Source organism: Phoenix dactylifera, chromosome 2, assembly GCF_051530095.1.
Source record: "Phoenix dactylifera cultivar Ajwa chromosome 2, Ajwa_hap1_PhDact_Kaust_v1.1, whole genome shotgun sequence".
In the NCBI taxonomy this organism is placed as follows: Eukaryota; Viridiplantae; Streptophyta; class Magnoliopsida; order Arecales; family Arecaceae; genus Phoenix; species Phoenix dactylifera.
In genome coordinates this window covers 34,517,296-34,537,908 of record NC_143191.1, presented here as the reverse complement: position 1 = coordinate 34,537,908, position 20,613 = coordinate 34,517,296, and the positions used below count along the sequence as shown (strand labels likewise).

Here is a 20,613-nt window from a genome sequence, read left to right as displayed (position 1 = left end):
CATATTAATAATAAAAAATATTACTGGCTGATATAATTTGTCATGTAATTTTTAAAATTATTATAATAAGATTATGGTAGTAAAAAGAATAATATAAAATGATACAGAATCATTATAATAGAAAAATACTATAGACGTGGCATGTTATTATGTAATTTTTAAAATTATGCTAATAATAATAATTATAATAATGAAGTTTGTTTAACAATAGATGTCGTTAGGGGAGACAAAGCCAGGCATGGTTAGAGTTTATTAAAGGCTGTACATATAAATCACTAAAGGCCAACTTGAGAATTAAATAGTCATAATAAGTGTGCCTTGGGCTTGGGTTAAGAGGATTGACACACTACAAAGCATTTATCTCCAGGCATCCAGTGCTAGTGGAAGGAATGGAGCGGGCAGAAGAAAAGCAGGTGGAGGCAAGGGTTCCCTCCATTACCCACGCCAAAACAAAATTCACATGCAATTATGGAAAGGAGAAGAAAGAGAAAGAGAGAGAGAAGGTTGTGGAGGAATATATCCCAAGGAGCCCACAGCTAAGAAAAGGATGGTGGATATTACTGGTGGAGGAGAGAGGAACCAAGAGAAGGAAGCCAAAAAAAAGAAGAAAAGGTAATAGAGCCCCTCCTCACCTTGAAACTTGTGATCGAATGGTGGACAATATAAATAAATAAAAAGTAAAGAAGAATTTCCAGGCTTTCTCCAGCACAAGCTGCTTTTCGACTGCTAACTCTAGTAACCAAAGGTTCCCGAGTTTAGCAAGAGAGTCTTAAAAGCTTAAATTTCAGGTAGATATAATTAAACTAAATTACCCCAGATCACGTGATGCATCCACCCCTCTTCTCACACTCTACCCCCGCTCCTACTTCTCTTCTCTTCTATTTCTGAATCCAAAAAAATAGAGGGAGAGAGAGAGATGCTCTGTTTTTCCCTGCAAGTGCCGTAAAATAAGAAGGAAAAAAGGAAATCATAAGGGAGCAAAAAGTGAAAGATTTGATGGGCTCGGTCTTCTTCTTGCTTCCGATCATCTCACGGGCCCTATAGAGATGGCTTGTACCTTGTAGACCCTCTCTCTCTCTCTCTCTCTCTCTCTCTCTACTGTTCTTTTTTGGAGTCATTAGTCCTTTGGAGAGGAGGGAATGGAGGAGGAGAAGAAAGGCATTGCTGCGCTCCTTCTGTGGATGGTTTTTCTCAGTGGGGTTTGCTCTGTTTCTGCTGCTTCTCCAGCAAGTGAGTATCCCATTCTTGGCTTGGTTTCTTTACCCTGTTTTCGCTTTGTTCTTGGCCGCGTATTTTGCCCGATATCTTTGTTTGCTTCTTATGTAGAGGTGGTGAGTGGGGTTTTCTCCAATGCGGCGTCTGCTGTCTTGAAGCGGCTGTGGTCGCTGAAATCCACCACAAAGACTGGTACAGTTGTTTGATTTCTGGGGTTTTTCGGGGTTTTGGTTTCTTTGATGCTGTGCGACTTTGAGGTTTGATTTGATCGGATTTTCGTCAGCGATTTCTGGTCGTCCGATTATGAAATTCGAGAGCGGGTACACCGTGGAGACGGTGTTCGACGGGAGCAAGCTCGGGATCGAGCCCTACTCTGTGGAGGTGACTCAGAGTGGGGAGCTTCTGGTTCTGGATTCTGCGAACAGTAATATCTACAGGATTTCGCTGCCATTGTCTAGATGTGAGTGGGTCTTAAATCGTCTTGAATCCTATGCTGATCAGTGTAATTTTTGTTGTAGCGTTTGTGATTTGGTGGGTTTTATGGAAGAAATTTAAATCTTTTGAGCTTAATGTAGTGATGTTGATTGGTTGGTGAGTATCGGAGTCAACCTTACGTCATTCTGTCTTATAGTGGGATGTCATATGTTTTTGAGGAAAGCCAATTGAATTTTGGCTGAGATTTTCTTTTTCAAATGGTTTTCTCGTTTGTCTTATGCTTTGGATCTTAATTCAAATTTCATGCACAAAATGACCTAATAATTGTTTCAGTCCCGCTTTGGTTTTAATTCTAGTTACGTTTGTTCTTAGAAATTCAAAAGTTCTGTAGATAGTTGCATTTTCTTCCGTTGTTCATTTTTTAAATGATCTATCCTTTCATCTGCTAAATGGTCGAGATTTTAAGCATATCATCCGTTGTCTATAAAATTTTAAGTATATCATCTTATTGCTTATGTTTTCTTTTTTTTATTTAAAAGAAAATTCTTTCACAGCACTTCTGGATTTGTTTTATATGTTTCCACCTACTGCAGCTTTTAAGTATATCATCCGTTGTCTATAAAATTTTAAGTATATCATCTTATAGTTTATGTTTTCTTTTTTTTTTATTTAAAAGAAAATTCTTTCACAGCAATTCGGGATTTTTTTTTTATGTCACCTACTGCAGCTTATAATGTGGATTTGCCCTTTCTGTTTAGCATTTTATTGTATTTAATTCTTTTGCCTGTTTCAATGCTCAAATTGGATGGCATCTAATAATACATGGTGTTGCAAAGAACATTGTCTACCTTCTGAGTTATGGGATGGAACCTTGGACAAATTAAACATCTTCAAATAAATGTTATATAACCTTCCATGAAAATAATTTTCTTGTGTTAAAGTTTTATGCTGGAAAGAAGCCCCTCTCAACTTGACATTCCTGTCTGACTCCAATTTTTTTTCTGAAGTTTCTGAATTTTTTGTTTTCTCATCCACAAGTTTCTGTATGGACCCTATTAATTTCCTCTATAATAATTTGGAGAACTGCAGACAGCAGACCTAAGCTTGTTGCTGGTTCACTAGAAGGGTATGCTGGTCATGTTGATGGAAAGCCACGAGAAGCAAAGATGAACCATCCAAAGGGATTTACGGTGGATGATAGAGGGAACATATATGTTGCGGATACCATGAACATGGCAGTCAGGAAAATTAGTGATACAGGTAGGTTGAAGCGCTTGAAATTTAAATTATGTTGCATTAGTGCTGTTTTTCGTTTTTACATGCTCTTTTTCCCCCTGAAATCTGATTGTATGTTTAGTTATTAATTACCAATATCGGTAAATATGTTTCAGTTGCTTCTTCTATTCTTTTTTAAGAGAAAAAACACTCTAGTTGAAGATTTAAATAAGTTAACACCTTATCCATTGCTTTACCATTATAATGTTTCGGTCTGTGGGGTGTTCACCATATATTAGGATAAGATAGTTGTGCAGATACATCTCACTGTGTGCTAAAACTAACAAAGGCACTAATATAACAGAGATAGGACATGCATGCACATACATATTACCAACAGGAAACCCCTTTTGAGGAAGTGTATTACTTTACTTGGTTGCAACTCTGCTACCTGTCCAGTGGCTTGTCTTAATCTCATAAGGAGTGCTGTTTTCGAGAAGATATTTTTAGCATTCTTCAAGAAGACAGTCAAGATTAGTAAAAATGTCTGGTGCAACATGGCATGTGTGTACACTGCTGTGCCTTACCAGCACACTTGCTAGCATGGGATTGGCTCTGTGATAATGGGATGCAGCCATTCCAGTGCATACCAAGTGTGACGAGCAGTGGGAAGGTATGATGTGGTACACACCATGCCAATACTGGGAGAATGCATAGGCATGCAATATGTCATATCTTATGCTGAGAAAATGTACCATTAGAGAATCAAGCTATACTGACCCTATTTTCTCTTCATATGTCAGGGATAAAGTTGAAAAGACACTCACCTGGAGGCATCCTTTGCTACAAAAATAAATGGTTATGGAGATGATTTATTAGAGGGAGCTTGTCTTGAGGGGTCCAGAATAATCCAAATAAGATAACCTGATTAGATGCACCAAGTAAAACTTGCGCATAAGAACCTTAATCCTTTCAAAATCAGGCTCTTCCGTGATCAGCCTTGTCTCATGAAGTTCCCCAAAAGAGTTGGGAGCAAGGTCCGCCGTACCGGTACCGGTCGGTGTACCGGTACCGGTCGGTGTACCGGTGGCGGCCTGGACCGGTACGAAACTGGTCCCGTACCGGCGGCATACCGGTCCGTACCGGCGGCATACCGGCCGGTACGGACCGATACGGCAGACTATGATTGGGAGACTAATTTGAAAAGTAAACGTGGAGCATTGACTGATCAATCACGTGATGCATAGGGTTGGATAAAACATAGGACTGGTCTTATCTCATGATTCTTTGTTGTTGTCTCTTATTGTGGAGTTGCAAATGCTACTGACTCGTATTGGAGAATAAGATTGGTTTACCGTGTCAGGCGTACAAGTAGATGTTTGTCCTCAATACATTTCTAGGACAACTAAGGTTCTAGCTTGATATATTAGTAAAAGCTTAATGCATTATTGGATGGAGACATTCTTGAGAAAGACACAAATAGAACCAAGCATAGTAACCATAAGGGAAAACAACTCATGGAGCATTTAGCATCCTCAAGTAAAATTAAGATGTACAGGAAATTTTAAGAGAGTTACAGGGAGTGGCTTTAAGTTTTAAATCAAATTCTGAAAAATAAAGAGGGCAAATTAACTGACGAAAGTGTAACAGTGGTGACAATGTTCGCATTAGATGTGCGGTAAAAGGGGAAGTTCAAAGTTTGAATTAGTGCAGCCGAAGAAACTTAAAAACAGTGACTATTGGGGGAACAAAAAAATCGTATAGTGGTTTAGCCATATGCAAAATATTCCTATGATCTCATGAAAGATTATGGTGGATTTAGTTTATCATAGGCATGTAACACTGAACTAAATTAGGGAGATAAGTATATTTTATGTTTATCATAAGCACATACGGTTTACAATTACAATGTGATCGCTGAAAATGTATTTGTAATTTTGTATTGAGTGGTTCTCTTAGTTATGAAATTAGTCTCAGAACCGAATAGATCTTTTATAAGAATTCTTGGATCATTGGAAGAGGCATTCATGAGGTGGTGTTCTATTGGAGATGCAAAACAAAGCAGACATCTTTTGGTATGTTTTTTCATTAACACTGGTATTGCTATCTTTGGTTATATGTCACAGATTTTGTATCTTTAGGGTGTTTACAGCTGTTCCATTTCAAACTTGACTTCTTTTGCTCTATTTTTGAAATATGTGGGATCAGGACATGTTTATTTTTACCAGTAAAGAAAATCATGAATGTTTCTTTAAAGTTAGGACTCCTGCAGGGTCGGTAGGGCTGATTTTAATTGTAAATATGGCCAGGGAGTATATTTTTTAGCTTGTTATCAATTCTATTTGCAAGACTACTTGAGTTTTCCACAGGTCATATAAAAACCACGGGAAGCTTCATAATTAGAATGAAGTTTACTGTTTGTATTTTGCTGTAACTGGTATTCATATGATCAAGTCCTGGTGAATGTATCGTTCCCTTCATCTTCAAGGCTGTCTGAGGTGTCCATATTATTTACCTAGTCCTTTTTTCTATTGATTTTTCTATGTTACTGTAATTTTGTAGGTACATGGTGCTATATTCTTACATTCACTTTATTAAAACTGTTTCCAGAAAGGAAATATTACTTGGTGCGTGTTTCTAGAAATCAAAAAATCATGGGCTTAGCATACGATCTGTTTTTGTTATTATTAGGTGTTACAACTATTGCTGGGGGAAAGAGGAATAGAGGAGGGCATATGGATGGCCCAAGTGAAAATGCAAAATTTTCCACTGATTTTGAAGTAGTTTATGTTGGTAGTAGCTGCTCTCTTCTGGTTATAGACAGGGGGAACCAGGCAATTCGGGAGATACAGCTCCATTTTGACGACTGCGCCTACCAATATGAAACTGGCTTTCCTCTAGGTATGTGATATGATAATATTGTCAATTGCTTTATTTTTGTTTTTCTTTCTTCAAAGTATAGAAAGTTCAGTGAGTGTAATAGATGCCACATGCATGGGGCCTTGATACTTTGACCTCTGGCATGCAGACTTCTGAGCCTTTAACTTATTGTTTTTTGATAAAAAGCTGGCTCTCTTAATATTTGGTCTGAATTTTCTTTGCAGGAATTGCAGTGCTTCTTGCTGCTGGTTTCTTTGGTTACATGCTTGCGTTGCTTCAACGTCAAGTGGGAGCTATTATCTCTTCCAAAGATGTGAGTGCATGATAATGATTTGCCTTATGTTGACTAGTTGGGTATACAAAACTAAGAGTCCATCGATGTACATACATTCTTTCTGAAAAAACCACATACTTATGTAAAGCCAAAGCTGCTACCTTCCTTGCAGCAAGCATGCTTCGTCTTGATAACAGCCCAATCTTGATCAAAGCAAAATCTACATATTGAATGACGTGACATATCTTATCCATGTTAGTGATGTTTCTTGATGTCTTCAAATACGAAACTAATCAAATAACTCATTGGAATAAAAAAGAATTTGTAACATGCAACCGGTAGAAATTTCTATTTTGGGGCTTTTTTGTTGTGTCCTTCTTATTACTAGTTCATTTTTATTTGTGTTTGTTCCCGTTGTCTGTTTTGCTGAAATTATCTATTATATGTCCATGTCTCAGAAATTATCAACATTTGAATCATCGTATTGAAAATGAAATGTAAACATTATGAAGAGCTATACTTGTGTGTTGAATACTCATGTAATTTACCATTGAGATTAACTGATAGAATATAATCGTAGATAGCTTGGGGGCATCATAGGTTGCCTAAACCAAAGAAGGTGATTCATTTAATGTCCTTCTGGGCGAGCTAGTCCTGAAACTTTAACAATCTTATGTCTTATTTTTTTTAAATGTTCATTTCAAATTTCTAGTGAGGTAGCAGATGACTCATGCTGGTTCAATAAAGTAGGCTAAAGCACCTTACTTATCAGTGCTTATTATCTGTTATCTTTTTGCTATTCCTGCAACAGATTTTGTCCGACTGAAAGTATGATTCTCTTCCAGGAACCTCAAACTCCTTTCAAGAAAGCAACGATGCCTCCATACCAGAAGCCTTTCAAAGCATCAGTCAGGCCACCACTGATCCCACCTGAGGATGAACCAGAGAAGCAAGAAGATGAAGAAGAAGGCCTCTTCAGCTCACTAGGAAGGCTTCTTTCTGGAGCCAGGTCATCTATAATGTCGATCTTTGGCACGGTGTTTTTGAGTTTCAGGAGAAAAAAACCGGCTAACCAATACCACCAGCAGCAGTGGAGGTCAAACAGTTGCCCAGTGCAGGAGAGCTTTGTGATCCGGGACGAAGATGAGCCACCCCCACCAGTGGAGACCAGAACACCCACCCCACATAAGACCTATGCCTTCATGTCAAAAGAACCAGAAAAAATCCACCATCTCCGGCAGGGAAGAGCTTATTTTAGTGGCTGGAATGGGGAACCACAACAACAGCAGCAAATGCAGCAGCAGCACCTGAAACAGCACAGGCATTACTCCTTGGGCCCGCAGACTTACTATGAGCAGAGCTGTGAAACAACCAATGAGATTGTGTTTGGAGCTGTCCAAGAGTCAGATAGCAAGCGCAGAACGGTGGAGATTAAGGCTGTGAATTATGGGGATTCTATCTATGATCAGTTTGGCACGCGCTTCCGTAATAATTACATGGGTTACAACAATAACTATTACATGAGTTAGATTTCTTCTCCTTTCTTCTTTACATGGTAAATCTTCTCTATCTGTATTATCAGTTAGCCTTGCCTATTGTATTTTATGTCTATAAAAATGCACAGGACTAGAACTCATGAAATGAATGGTAAAAATGGATGTCTGGAAGAGCTTCAGAGTTTTGTCAAGGGAACTTTTAAGTCCTTAATATGTTCTTGTTTATATTCATTGTTCAATAGTTCAATAATCCTTAATATTCATAATCTCCAATCCCATGAAATCATGTAATTAAATGGCGCCCTAGCTTCATAACAATAACACTTGATGAAGCTCACTGAAAAAATGAGTTCCATTTTCCGGGAGTAGGGTTTGCTTAGGAGGCTGTTTTTCATTACGTCCCATGGTGCATATCTGGCTGCTAGAACAGTCAATTAGCTAACTAGGTCTAAGATCACAATTCACAAATGACTCTAGAGATGTAGCATACAAAGATTTCGACTCCAAGGAAAAAGATGGCATAAAGTTAACAAGTTAAACCACAGGGAAACATGAATACTCCTGATGTTTTACTAATAACATTGCCATCAAAATCAGGTGTAGCTACAGCATTTGATGTTTGACAAATCCATAGCAACTAAGGAGAAAAATAAAAAAAAAAAAAAATTCCAAGTCACCGTAGCATCGCTCCTAGAGCAGTATTACACGTGTAGTGATAAAAGCACCACAGTTCATTAACTTAAAGGTAAGTATACAGCAGAATTCAGATTTTAGTACATCACAACGTTAACTATAGACAACAGTTAAAACAGCAAGGAACAGTTTTTTTTAACAGCTATTGAGTACACGGTTACAGCCCATCAAGTTCCCTTGGCCTCCTTCTAACCAGACAAGAACTGGAGAGCATGTGCCCATCCATCTGGCCTTGGTTGGCTCCACAAGCAAAATCTGTTAAGTTGGCTCTTATCATGTCTTCTAATTTCCCATGGTTCCATTTTGAAGCATCTTTCATCTCTTCCTCCTTCCTAGAGCAACTAGTCACCTCCAAAACATCCATAACCCCATCAAAAGTGATCATATCCTTCAACTGATCAGCAAGTACTGGTGACTTTGCAATACCACTATAGCTCCCTACATCTGATTCAAGCGATGGAACACTTTCCCTAAACCAAACTCGAATTCCTAGAGTAATATTACGAAATACAGTAGACAGATAGCATAGACTCAAATTTACAAGTTTAATCAAGAGGACATGGAGTGTGGAGTTAGCAACTGCGTTTTTTATGCCGAAGCAGGCCATCAGAGCTTGTGTCCTCAGATTGGTTTGGTAATGTTTCCATGTCTTGCTGGTACAGTGGCTGCCGGAGACTTCCTGTCTAGAAACACCATGTAGCAATGTCTTAGGCATTTATAGCGATTATAATTTAACATTCGATACAAAGTGTGGGACTTACATTGCGGGTGAAAAACGGGCGAGCTATAAACCCAAGAACTATCCCACAGAGCGCACATAAGATTGCAATCACAGATACAGAGGTCACTCCGAGCCCTACAAATTAAAAGATTATAGTAATTAACTTTGTCAGTTAGGAATTGAAAGGCAAATTACATAAATCTAGAATCGGTAACTATTCAATTATTCCAGGGCTTCTGATGGATAGGCAATAACTAATCAGAGAAGCATGTGATCATATGCATTCCTTAATTAAGTAGCATTATCATGACTTCTCGCTCTAGTATTACAGACATATTAGCGCAAACGGGCAAGCTATAAACCCAAGAACTATCCCACAGAGCGCACATAAGATTGCAATCACAGATACAGAGGTCACTCCGAGCCCTAGAAATTAAAGGATTATAGTAATTAACTATTTCAGTTAGGAATTAACAGGCAAATTACATAAATCTAGAATCAGTAACTATTCAATTATTCCAGGGCTTCTGATGGATAGGCAATAACTAATCATCAGAGAAGCATGTGATCATATGCATTCCTTAATTAAGTAGCATTATCATGACTTCTCACTCTAGTATTACAGACATATTAGCACGGTATAGTCTCACTTCTTAAAAGTAGTGGATGGTCAAAGAAGCATTCAGATGCAGTACATTTGAGACTTCATACTAAATAAGCATATCTTCTTTTGGTGGTAACAGGCAAAGCTTGACTGGTGAGCATCATTACTGGAGTAACAAAGATTAAAGCCAAAGCTTAAGAAGACTGTTACCTGTTTGGGATTCATGTGCACAATCTTCTGGTTTTAAATCCATCTGGCGAATCAGCCTAGTTCCACGATCCGAAATCATCAAGGCACATATACTGGGGACATACACCAGCTCAAAATCATTTGAAAAGGATGCATTCTGAGCAGGCCCATCAATATGCCCTGTTTTATTTGAGTAACCTCCAGCAATTGTGGTGGTCATGCCTAAATAGTACCAATTAAAAGGAGGTCTGTATCAAGTAGCATAATAGAGAAAAATAGGCAACGATATAAACTGGATATATGTTCTTTTAATGTCAAGCAGATTCTCTGTTTTATTTGCAGCAAAAGTTTTTTTTTTTTCATATTGTCTTTATCTGTCTTCACAAGATTAATAACCCTTCCAAATCATAGTGTCAGCCGCAACTGGAATCTGTATTTAGTATAGAGTTACTATATTAACAAAACCAAAGAGGAAAATTGGAAGATCATATTATAAAAAGGAGCACAATATTTATGTGGACAACAATGTGTTACTTTTAATAAGCATGGCATTTTTTCTACAGATCTATTTATAAAGCTGGCATCATTGTAAGGAACTTCCATAAGAGGTTATTTGGCATATGCAGTTTATGGATTCTCTAATATTCGTTAATGAAACTAGAACATGAAGAATGCAAGACTAATTTATTAAATATCGAATCAAATCTTAAGTACATGTTGTATGCCTATTATGATTAGCTATATTTTATGGGAAAAAGTTGTGTTTAAAAATAATACATTACTGTCTACTAAAAGATCGTGTCCTTCTAAAAATATAATGTTCCATCTTTTCCTTTCAGCATGTCAATCTATTACAGGATATCATGATATAGCAAGTAATAATGCATCCCAACCCATAATTCAAGCATACCACACTTGTCGATAGGACACCTGGACTGTGACAAATAGTGATGTTGTGGATATATCCGCAACACACTCTCGTCTAAGCACCCGTGCAGCAAAATGTGACTTAAGTCTTTTTCACAATTCAATATGGCTTTCTGAATTTTGAAAACCACGTCCAATCATACTGCAAAAGGTTGATTTTGGTTTGGTTTTGCCTGAACGAGTGAGTGATTATTTCAGAGGTTTTGGTGGTTCTGGCTTCGCTTTCCATATTTTAGTTTTAAAAATATAAAAATCCAAAATTTGTTCGTAAAATCAGGTGAGAAATCAAACAAATGATGATAAATAAAAAAACAACAGTATAATTAGACATCATTCAGGTACATTATAGTGTTTTGGAACATTCTCATTTACTATTTTGGTGGTCTTGTGATGGTGATATAGCATATGACAGGCTAACTACATACGAGCCTCAAGTCACGGGGCAGCAATTTACAGTTTTAATTTATGATGATGATATATAACATATGACAGTCTAACCACATTTCAGATTTGAATCATGGGGCAGCCAATCTTCCATTAAAAAAGTTATTTTCTAATTAAACGTCATTGGAATTTACCGTTAAGGTGCTCCTTGAAACTCATGTTATCTAATCTGAAGAAGATAAAATGCTTCCTAACATTTGAACAAAGAAAGAAACGATAAGAAAATAATCAGAAAATAACTCACACATACCCAATTTGGTCCCTTGAGCTTCAGCTGGACCTTCAAAACCAACCATACTTTTGGATCAATTATAACAAAATCCAAATGTTAATGTGTTGCTTGCAGAGTTCTCAGGAAACTTCAAATTATGCTTCCAATCATGTGTTATTTTGTTGGCATGTAAAAAATGAGTGCATAAACTTGGGAGTGGATAGGGCATTTTCTGCATAATATACCATGATATCTGGAGTGCAAATAGAAGGTACCACTACAGGCATGGATGATGTTATGCACCCATTTTTCATTTTCTGTGTAATAAATCGTATCCCACATGACACGTAGAGCAGGTCTATAACTATGCATGATTTCATGCAATGTTCTTCACTTGTTTTTTTTTTTCGAAAAAAAAGGAATACATGTTTTCACACGAAGGCTTGGCAGTAGCATGTGACCAAAAGCAGATTCCTTAATCAACATAGTTTTCGGATTGCATAAACTGCTTCCTGTCGATGTGTAAAAACTTGGTTTTGGTTTCAGTTGGATCACATGACTCAATTGTAGCAGTTTGGGTGGTCTTGGCTGCAGCTTCTGTAGTCTCAGTTGAAGTTATCGAAAAGAATTTCATAAACTGTTAATAAGAATTAGGTAGAATCATACAAAAAAAAAAGCATCAATTCAAGAAAATAATTTAGAAATCTTCCGGAAAGCATGCAGCATCGCTTCAGAACCCTTTGGATGTATAATTTGGGTGTTCTCACTGAAACAGCCCTAAGAATTTCCACATTTTTCAGATTACGGCATAAATTACTCAAATATTAACATAAATCCATGGCATTCGATGGGAAAGTCTATCGAACAAATCGAAGATCATAGGGTATTACCTGATCTGCTGATCTTCCGAATGGCATAATTGCTCCGATCCGCCACGTAGATATTCTCCTTGGAATCAATCGCGAAACTCCTGGGGTTCTTGAACATCGCGTCCGTCGGATCCCCATCGGCAAAGCCGGGGAAACCCTTGCCAGAGAACAGCCTGACATCACCGTCTGCATCCAAGAGAACAGAGGAGAAATAAACCCTAGAAGCCCTTTTTACTAAAGAATAACCAAAAACAAGAAGACAGTACAACGGGAAGAGAAGAGGGAGTACCTTGAGAGAGGGGGATGGCGAGGGAGTAGAAGGCGGAGCCGGAGGAGTCGAGGAGGAGGAGGTCGCGAGATCGGGGCCGGGGGAGGATGGAGAAGGGGTTGACGGCGGCGGAAGAGGGAAGACCGGCGACGGCGAGGGGTTTGTTGCAGTCCAGCACGGTGGACACAGTGTAGCCGGACTCCAGCACGATCTCCGAGTCCGAGATCGCTAGAAGGATAAAGACAAAATTAATTAATTTGTTTTCTTCTTTTTTACTTTTCTTTATTATGGTGTGGTGACGAGTTAAAACGGCAAAGATAAATGGGTCGACGGACCTGGGCTTGAAGAGAATGCGAGGAGGAAGAGGAGTTGGAGGAGAGGAGAGGGAAGAATCGCTGGCATTTTGGGAGGAGGCTTCGCCGGCAAGGAGGAAGCGTCGGTGGTTTGCTTTTAATGCCAGACTCCGCCTTCTTATGCTCGTGGGGGGCCCCACCTGTCAGCTCCTTTTCCCCGATGATATTATTATTATTATTATTATTATTATTATTATTATTATTATTATTATTATTATTATTATTATTATTATTATTATTATTATTATTGATGATTAGCCGTAGAATGTATAAACGAATACACCCAATAAAACCAGAGGATACAAGCTCAAAAAGTACTAGAAGCAACTTCTCCTCTTCTGATCACAAGAAATATTTCGAATGATTAGCCATGTAAGCAGACACCCAGTCAGCAACCCTGTTGATCTCTCTAAATATATGCTTCGCTTAAAAGACCACTCTATCCCTTCTCATCATTCGAATGTCTTGTAGCAGAGGAAGGTCCGAGCTCTCTTCTTGCCCTTTCTCCAAGCCGCTTAAGCTTTCGTTCTGTTTGACACAAGTACCCTCTTAAATATTAAATTTTATTTAAATATTTTTTAAAAATTAATATTTGTATGTATACTCTTATCAAATACTTGCATGTATATATTTTTTTCATATGTACCCATGCTATCTAACGCCAAATGACGAAAATACTTGTAACAGGTAAATTTACCACAAAAAAAATGTGTATAAGGGTATACATACAAATAGCAATTTTAGAAAGTATTCATTTATTTTCATATATTAAGGAGGGTATACACATAAAAAAATTCTCAAATTTTTGCATAAATATTTTTTTAAATATTGAAATTTGCATGAATGCCCTCCAAATTAATATTTATGCACAAACCCTCACAAAATACTATTTTTTATATGAATATTTTTGACATAGTGATTCGGTTAAGATGATTAGCCAAAATTATATTTATTTAAATTAAAAAATAATTAAATTGTGAAAGTATTCTATTATTTTTAAAGAGGTAATAGGTTAATAGGTCTTACTGAAAATTAATATCTTTTTTTGTTATTTTAATTGTCAAATCAAATTTTTTCTTAAGCAATATTTTTACGAAAAACATTGAGTAGGTGGTACTAGATAAATCCAAATGTTAAAACATGTTAAAATAGAAAAAAAATAAAATTAGAACTTTTTTGCATGTAAACCCTCCTCAATATGTAAAATTGCATGAATACCCTCGCAAAGTATTATTTGCATATATACTCTTATAAATATTTCTTTTATATATTTACCTATTAAAAGTAGTTCGGCCTTTTTTATTTAAACTGTTAATTTGGAGACAACGTTAGATGGTGTGGGCATATATGCAAAAAAAAAAAAAAGAAAGGTATACATGCAAAACAAGTATTTTATAAAAGTATGTATGTAAATATCAAATTTGAAAGAATATTTATGTAAATTTTAATATTTAAGAAGGTTTGTATGGAAAAACCTTACATATATAAAAGAGAAAGCACTCGTTGCTGTTGTGACTCCAATTCTGACATTAATTTTGTTCTTTTATTTAGAAAGATTTCTAATGGTGGCATATCGAAATAAAAAAAATTATGCTTTCTAGTGGTGGCACGTCTGATTCGGTTTTTAGTGAGCTACCGTGGATAAAATGTATGCTAAAGTCTTAAATAAATCACCTAACCTATGCTGTGGAGCATAAAATCCAGCATGGCACTCTTTTTCATATATATTGGTATCATACTCTTTGGAGTCAACGAGGTTTGAAAGAACACGAATAAAAGCTTCATGTTCTTTATGTTGCAAAAGGAAAAAAAATTGATTATGGGTCATCAATTTTCACTTTGGAGGTAGCTCGATGCCATCACTATTATTTTATAATTCATTGATCAATTATTGTCTATGAGACTGCTACCCTACAACATAGGTTATTAGCAAACAATAGCTAAATAAAAATGGCACATTGGCATCACAAAGGGTAAGAAGAGCATGGAAACACCTTAGATAGAAAGTATTATTGCTTATATTTTTTGATTTCTTTGATTAAGAATCGAATTGTGGAAACAAGATTGCTAATTAGGGTTTAGGATTTATACTTTTTTAGTTTTTGATTTCTCGACCGAAAAACAGTATCTTCTTTTCATGCCATTGTATTTTGATCCTGAAAGAGACTATCGAGCCATGCTAACTGAATGTAAAAGTTAAGAGGGGTTTTAAGTAAAGCAACATTCTAGATAAGATCATAAATTGCATGGCAAGGAAGATCAAGTGGGGAATATGAGTCAAAAGTCTTTCACTTTGATTTGAAGGGAATTCTCTAAGATTAATTATTTCGCTGAAACAAAAGTTGGCGGTAGGGCTAGGTGTGCTGCATCCATGGTTCCAAAATATTAACTTCCTGCGTTGAATGTTTGATTCGGTGGTCAATTCGATACTCAAATTTATCAAGAAAGCAATCAATGTGATGGTTTCTTTGCTGGAGAGGGTTTTAAACACGTATTAGCCTAATTGGCATCATGTAACTTCATAAATGAACTCATAAACCTTGCTATTGTTGATTGATCTGCATTGTTTTTATCTAGAGCTTCATAATAGTTCTCTTTTCATAAAACAGGGGGAAAAAGAAGGTATTATCTTTTGTCTATGGGTGTGGTGTCGCATAGAGATGATTCAAGCCTATACATTTTTCTTCTCTTTTTGTTTCTTTTTTATCTCTTACACGGGCTTCTAGCTGGGGAAAAAATAGGTGCAAGAATTCGTCATTCTCCATGACTCGATGCCGGGTTTTGCTGGGGAGTGGGCCTCAGTACAAACCTGGATCGATGCCTTATGAGCTAGGCCGAAGCCCATCCAAGCCTCTAGGCAAAGGCTTCGGCCTGGTCCAAGTTGACGGCCTGGTTCGCGTATAAAATTCCACGCGAGGAGCGGTATGGAAGCTCTGTCCGAAATCACCCGCATCGACCCCCTCTCTCGATTCGTGGGCTTTTGCCTTCGTGTAGGCGAATGTGTGCGTTTTAGCCGTCCCAAGAACTGGCGTATTAAAGTATTTCTCTTCCCTGCACGGTCTCTAGAGAGAGAGGGTGGGAGAGAGAGGACCCACGGGTTAGCACCGCGCTCTCGCCCAGATCCAATACATCGCTGCATCTCTCTCCTCCTTCCGGTCTCTCGTCTCAGATCCCTCGGACTCCCTCGCTTGGATCTCGATCCCTCGCCTCGCGCCCCCTCACGAGACCTAGGTGTTCTGCTCCCCTTCCGATCGAGAGCCGAGGGGACTCGCAGAAGACATCAGCACGGACCTCGCCATGAATCCCTTCTCTTCCGGGACCCGCCTCAGGTAGTTCCAATCTTTCCCTCCGCTTCGATCGAACTCTTCAAAAGGTTCTTTTTCTTGATTACTTGATTTCTTGCTTATGCTTCGTTTGAAAGCAATTGCTTCCTCTCAGATCGCACCGGTCTTTATTCCACTCAGCTCAATTCTATTTGTTTAAACGGGGAATCAATAAAGCCGTTAGGTTATATGATTGTGACCATGTGATCTGGCTATTGCTGCCACATTACTGCAATCTTTGTTCTTTGTGGTTGGTGCCTGTGGAGTCGGTTTTTGGAGGTTAGGTTAGATTTGTTCTTTGAACCAAGAACGAGGTATTAGTGCAGGTGCCCGTGGCTGCGATTCAGTAACCGACTTTAGTGTATATTTTAGGTGGAGACTGCAAAAAAATCATTAGTGCATGGAATTGCGTCCGTTTGATCGGGTTCTTACTGCTACATTAGTGCAATTTTTCTTCTTGCAGCTGGTGACCTTGCAAAGTAGCTTTCTATGATTAGCTTAGATTTGGTCTTTGAATCAAGAATGAGGTATTGATCCAAGAATTGCTTCCGTCTACAATTTAAGGACCAATTCCAATGTATAATTATGGATATTAAGGAAATTCGTTACTGTACGTAATACTGATAGTTTGATCTAGTTCTTGCTGCTACATTAGAAGAACCTTTCTTTTTTCTTTTTCATCTTGGTTTTTTTAACTGATGATCTTGGGAAGTAGCTTTTTAACTTTAGGTTAGATTTGTTCTCTGAATCAAGAACGAGGTATAAATCCATGAACTGCACTTACATACAATTTAAGGACTGATTTCAGTATATTTTATTAAGAAGAGGGGTCTGCAACATATTGAGAAGACTTGTTAGCATATGGATTTGGGACGGTTTGATCTGATTCTTGCTGCCACATTAGTACAATGTTTCCTTTTTGTTTCTGGTAAGCTTGCAAGGTAACTTTTTAATGGTAGGTTAAATTTGTCCTTTGAATAAAGAAGGAGGTAGTAATCCATGGATTGCTCTTAACCAAAATTTAAGGACTGATGTTGGAAGACATTTTAGGACTTGACTATAAAATATTAAGGAAAAGTGATTACCAGCATGTATTATAATAAAATTTGTCTTTTTCGTTAAAACATTTAAATCAATATTCTGTTTGCTGTATATAGTTTCCTGCAATCTTGAGGATCATCCTATTGTACATTATTTGAAGGATGTCAACCAATTCCAAATGAAAGTATGAAATTTAAACAAAGAACATTTTACGTTAAATGTTTGCAAGTTAGGTTATCTCAACTTTCGTGTTGACGTAACTAGGATACTAAGAGGGGCTAGGCATGAATATTTCTTTATCTTTTCTTTTTTATTTATTTCTAAGGATGTTTGTATACAAACTCTTGGAAGCACCCAGCAGGTTGCCCGGGGCTGAAATGAAAACTTGCAAGTCTATCTTCTAAGGAAAATTATCTCCGATTTTCTTCTGGCCTTTTGTTTACTGAAGGATGATCCAAACATTAATTCGATTCCAGTTAGGTTTCTCTTTTGTAAAATGAGCAGATACGATCTTTACGCTAATCATCTTAATTTGCTTTGGTGCCTTTTGTAAGATGATCAGATAAAGGCCATTTTTCACTGTACTTTTAAGATTTAGATTTTAAACGTGATGGTTGGATATGTTCATTGTTTTTTGATTATGGACTCTTTTAAAACTTTTTCTTTCTTTTTCTGTCAAACCTGTTTTGAAAATTCAGATCAGTTTTTCAAATAAAATGAGTCAAGTTTCTGTTTGACACTACTAATCATCACACACTCTTAGTTCTGAATGATATTCCTTAAATTCAAAATATGAAATATATTTGGGAACCAAGATGCACATGTTGGCAGGGTGATTGATGAAGATTAGATTCTGAAGTTCAAACCTGACATTTCTAACCTATGCTACATTATTGAATGAACACAATATTATTCGGAAGATCACACAAAGATTGCTTTGACTATTGGATCATTTAACATGATCAAATCATCACCATTTCGATCTTTTGCAGCTGGGTTTCATCTTTATTTACCATAGGGTTTGTTAAAAGAAATTGTTACTTGAAGCCATTTGACAAATTTAAGTTTATAAGTCTGCTATGCTAGAGATGTACCAAAATATGTTACTAAGGGTGAATAGAAGTCTTACTAGATTTTTTGCTGATAACATATGCTGTATAAATATTTTCCTACTACACACTTATTAATGTATTCTAGTAAAAGTGATCTATATAACCCTTTGATCTCCCCTGCCCTCTTATTTTTGGTTTTCTACCTCCTTACAACCATTTGTTATTCTTCTTGCATGTAGAAATTTGCACACACATGCAGAGGAATGTGCGCTAAGTGGGAGAGTGTTTTATTAATTCACATTATGGAAAAAAGAATCCTAATTTAGATAAGATTATAGTCATCTATCACTCAGATTCATATGATCATGACCGCTTATCTAGTTTTCCTTCTTAGGTCAATAATGTGCATCACATTTGCCAATTTTTGGGGCTATCATAATGTAGACTCCTTGGCATGGATGACTAACTTGGCAATTCCCAATGTTTCCACACATTTACATTCTCCATGATTTATAAATATTTGAATGTTTGATAATTAGACCTCTTAGTCTCTTTTCTTGCTCTCATAGAGGGAGAGAAACAAAAGAACTACACCAACCAATAGTGGGAAAAATGGAATATGGTTATCAAATTACATAAAGGGGCATCCGGTGCATGGGGCTCCCATCATTGTAGGGTTTGGAGAGGGTACGCAGTCTTACCCTCATGTGTAGAGAGGTTTTTGTATTTTGAACTCGTGGCACCTAGGTCATAATGGAGCAACCTTACTGTTGCACTAAGGTTTGCCCTCTAGTTATCAAATTACATAATTAATAAAAATGTCTTTATTTATAGGGGGGGTCATAGCTTACATGCTTATTCTCATTTGCATTTCATTCGCTCTACATGGTACAATAAATTAAACCTTATTGTTTCTCAATAATTTTCCTTTGTTCTTTATAGTTGAAGATCTTTTATATTTCTCGATTTCTTCGCCCTTGGTGATATATTTAGGAATGAAACTTGAACGTACTTTGTATTTATCCCTGATTTATTTAGTATAGCCAGACAAGCATATTGATTCTCAGCTGAGTTTTATCAATGTCTTAATTCCATACTTCTAACACATTGCAGAGACATGATTCGAGCTATACGTGCTTGCAAAACTGCTGCAGAAGAGCGTGCTGTTGTGAGAAAAGAATGTGCTGCTATACGTGCTGCCATTAGTGAAAATGATCAGGATTATAGGCATCGTAATCTTGCGAAGCTCATGTTTATTCACATGCTTGGTTATCCTACTCATTTTGGTCAAATGGAATGTCTCAAACTGATAGCTTCTGCTGGTTTTCCTGAAAAGAGAATTGGCTATCTTGGTTTAATGCTTCTTCTTGATGAAAGGCAGGAAGTTCTTATGCTTGTTACAAATTCCTTGAAACAGTATCCATTAAGCTTATGATATAACTTTAGCCTACTTCATATAACTAGTATTTGATTGAATTATACATTTGTATTCTGAACTGGTATAATAATTTATACATTGGAATGGTACAATTTTACTATTTGGTATCCTTGACACAAGCAGAGATCTCAATCATTCAAATCAGTATATTGTGGGTCTCGCACTTTGTGCTCTAGGGAATATATGTTCTGCAGAAATGGCGCGGGATCTTGCACCAGAAGTAGAAAGGTTACTACAAATTAGAGACCCAAACATTAAAAAAAAGGTAGATTTTATCTATTAAAAATGTGTTTTTTGACTATTATAAGTAGCTTCTTGAAATGAATTTTTTCAATACGATTGCAAGAATGAAGAGTCCTTGTTATGTTCTTGGATTTGCAACACCAAACGGCAGTCTGTTATTTGTGTTATTATCTTTATTCAATATATGGAAAAACCTTTTTGGTGACAAACTATGCTGCATAGAATGTGAATTCCAGTTGGTTGCTTATTTTCTAGTGTCTGATGCGAACTCCTTGTTTAGATATATTCTGAAGCAGCCAGTTGTTTTTTATAGGTAAGTATCCTTAATCTTCTTATAAGTTGCAGAAAATTACATGCTATTTGCTTTTTGTTGGTCTATGTCAGATGTAGGTGTTTAGCCAACAAGAAAAACTGGTCCTAAAAGTTCTATAAAAGGTCCAAGGAAGCTTCGTATCGGTTAAAGCAGTTCCTCTGTTCCTCTCATGAACTTGTGTGTGGGCCTTACTTGACTTTGATCAATGAGTTCCTAAAAATATCTTTTATATGCATATCACAATCCATTTTTTTCCGCTTATGATCATTCAACTACTCTTATGCTTTGATAGGTACAATATAAAGAGACTTTTCATGATATAAAGAGATGCCTTTGCACCCTTTCAAACATGGAAAGTTTGATGATGTTCTTTGCCAATCTTTATCATTTGTGAAGATTCATGTGCACT

General features: G+C 36.9%; 3 protein-coding genes across 7 annotated transcripts in view; 2 read left to right on the top strand and 1 right to left on the bottom strand.

The window, feature by feature from the left end:
* The first annotated feature begins 300 nt into the window (after positions 1 to 300).
* On the top strand, positions 301 to 7,706 carry LOC103701627 (uncharacterized). The gene is made up of 7 exons (XM_008783765.3): positions 301 to 1,230; positions 1,327 to 1,407; positions 1,499 to 1,675; positions 2,740 to 2,910; positions 5,557 to 5,766; positions 5,970 to 6,058; positions 6,865 to 7,706. The coding sequence occupies exons 1-7, from the start codon at positions 1,140 to 1,142 to the stop codon at positions 7,546 to 7,548; spliced, it is 1,503 nt and encodes a 500-aa protein (XP_008781987.2). The 5' UTR covers positions 301 to 1,139; the 3' UTR covers positions 7,549 to 7,706.
* Positions 7,707 to 8,228: 522 nt separating this feature from the next.
* On the bottom strand, positions 8,229 to 12,907 carry LOC103701628 (NHL domain-containing protein). 3 transcript variants are annotated; one of them, XM_008783768.5, is made up of 6 exons: positions 12,777 to 12,907; positions 12,463 to 12,669; positions 12,195 to 12,359; positions 9,744 to 9,944; positions 8,970 to 9,064; positions 8,229 to 8,891 (listed from the first exon to the last, which is right to left on the bottom strand). In XM_008783768.5, the coding sequence occupies exons 1-6, from the start codon at positions 12,841 to 12,843 to the stop codon at positions 8,781 to 8,783; spliced, it is 846 nt and encodes a 281-aa protein (XP_008781990.2). In that variant the 5' UTR covers positions 12,844 to 12,907; the 3' UTR covers positions 8,229 to 8,780. The 3 variants fall into 3 exon arrangements, with proteins under 3 accessions (XP_008781990.2, XP_008781989.2, XP_017696971.3); XM_008783767.5 differs by having other exon boundaries at positions 8,229 to 8,887; XM_017841482.5 differs by lacking the exons at positions 8,229 to 8,891; positions 8,970 to 9,064 and adding an exon at positions 9,182 to 9,355.
* A 2,822-nt stretch (positions 12,908 to 15,729) lies between these two features.
* Positions 15,730 to 20,613, top strand: part of LOC103701594 (AP-1 complex subunit gamma-2-like) — a 37,767-nt gene continuing 32,883 nt past the window's right edge. Inside the window, exons 1-3 of one of the 3 annotated variants that reach the window (XM_008783716.4) lie at positions 15,730 to 16,123; positions 19,324 to 19,626; positions 19,772 to 19,913. In XM_008783716.4, the coding sequence (XP_008781938.2) occupies positions 16,092 to 16,123; positions 19,324 to 19,626; positions 19,772 to 19,913 (477 nt within the window). In that variant the 5' untranslated portion in view covers positions 15,730 to 16,091. Of the gene's footprint in view, positions 16,124 to 19,323; positions 19,627 to 19,771; positions 20,382 to 20,613 lie in introns of all 3 variants that reach the window. The other 2 variants (XM_017841472.4, XM_088716137.1) reach the window with 2 other exon arrangements.

What these genes read in the sequence shown, in the direction of transcription:
- LOC103701627 (XM_008783765.3), top strand. Translation starts at nt 1,140, where the DNA reads ATGGAGGAGGAGAAGAAAGGCATTGCTGCGCTCCTTCTGTGGATGGTT. An exon ending in CAGGAAAATTAGTGATACAG is followed by an intron (nt 2,911 to 5,556) that starts GTAGGTTGAAGC and finishes TGTTATTATTAG; the next exon opens with GTGTTACAACTATTGCTGGG. An exon ending in TGAAACTGGCTTTCCTCTAG is followed by an intron (nt 5,767 to 5,969) that starts GTATGTGATATG and finishes TTTTCTTTGCAG; the next exon opens with GAATTGCAGTGCTTCTTGCT.
- LOC103701628 (XM_008783767.5), bottom strand. Translation starts at nt 12,843, where the DNA reads ATGCCAGCGATTCTTCCCTCTCCTCTCCTCCAACTCCTCTTCCTCCTC. An exon ending in CGCCATCCCCCTCTCTCAAG is followed by an intron (nt 12,360 to 12,462) that starts GTACTCCCTCTT and finishes TCTTGGATGCAG; the next exon opens with ACGGTGATGTCAGGCTGTTC. An exon ending in TCGGAAGATCAGCAGATCAG is followed by an intron (nt 9,945 to 12,194) that starts GTAATACCCTAT and finishes GGTACTATTTAG; the next exon opens with GCATGACCACCACAATTGCT.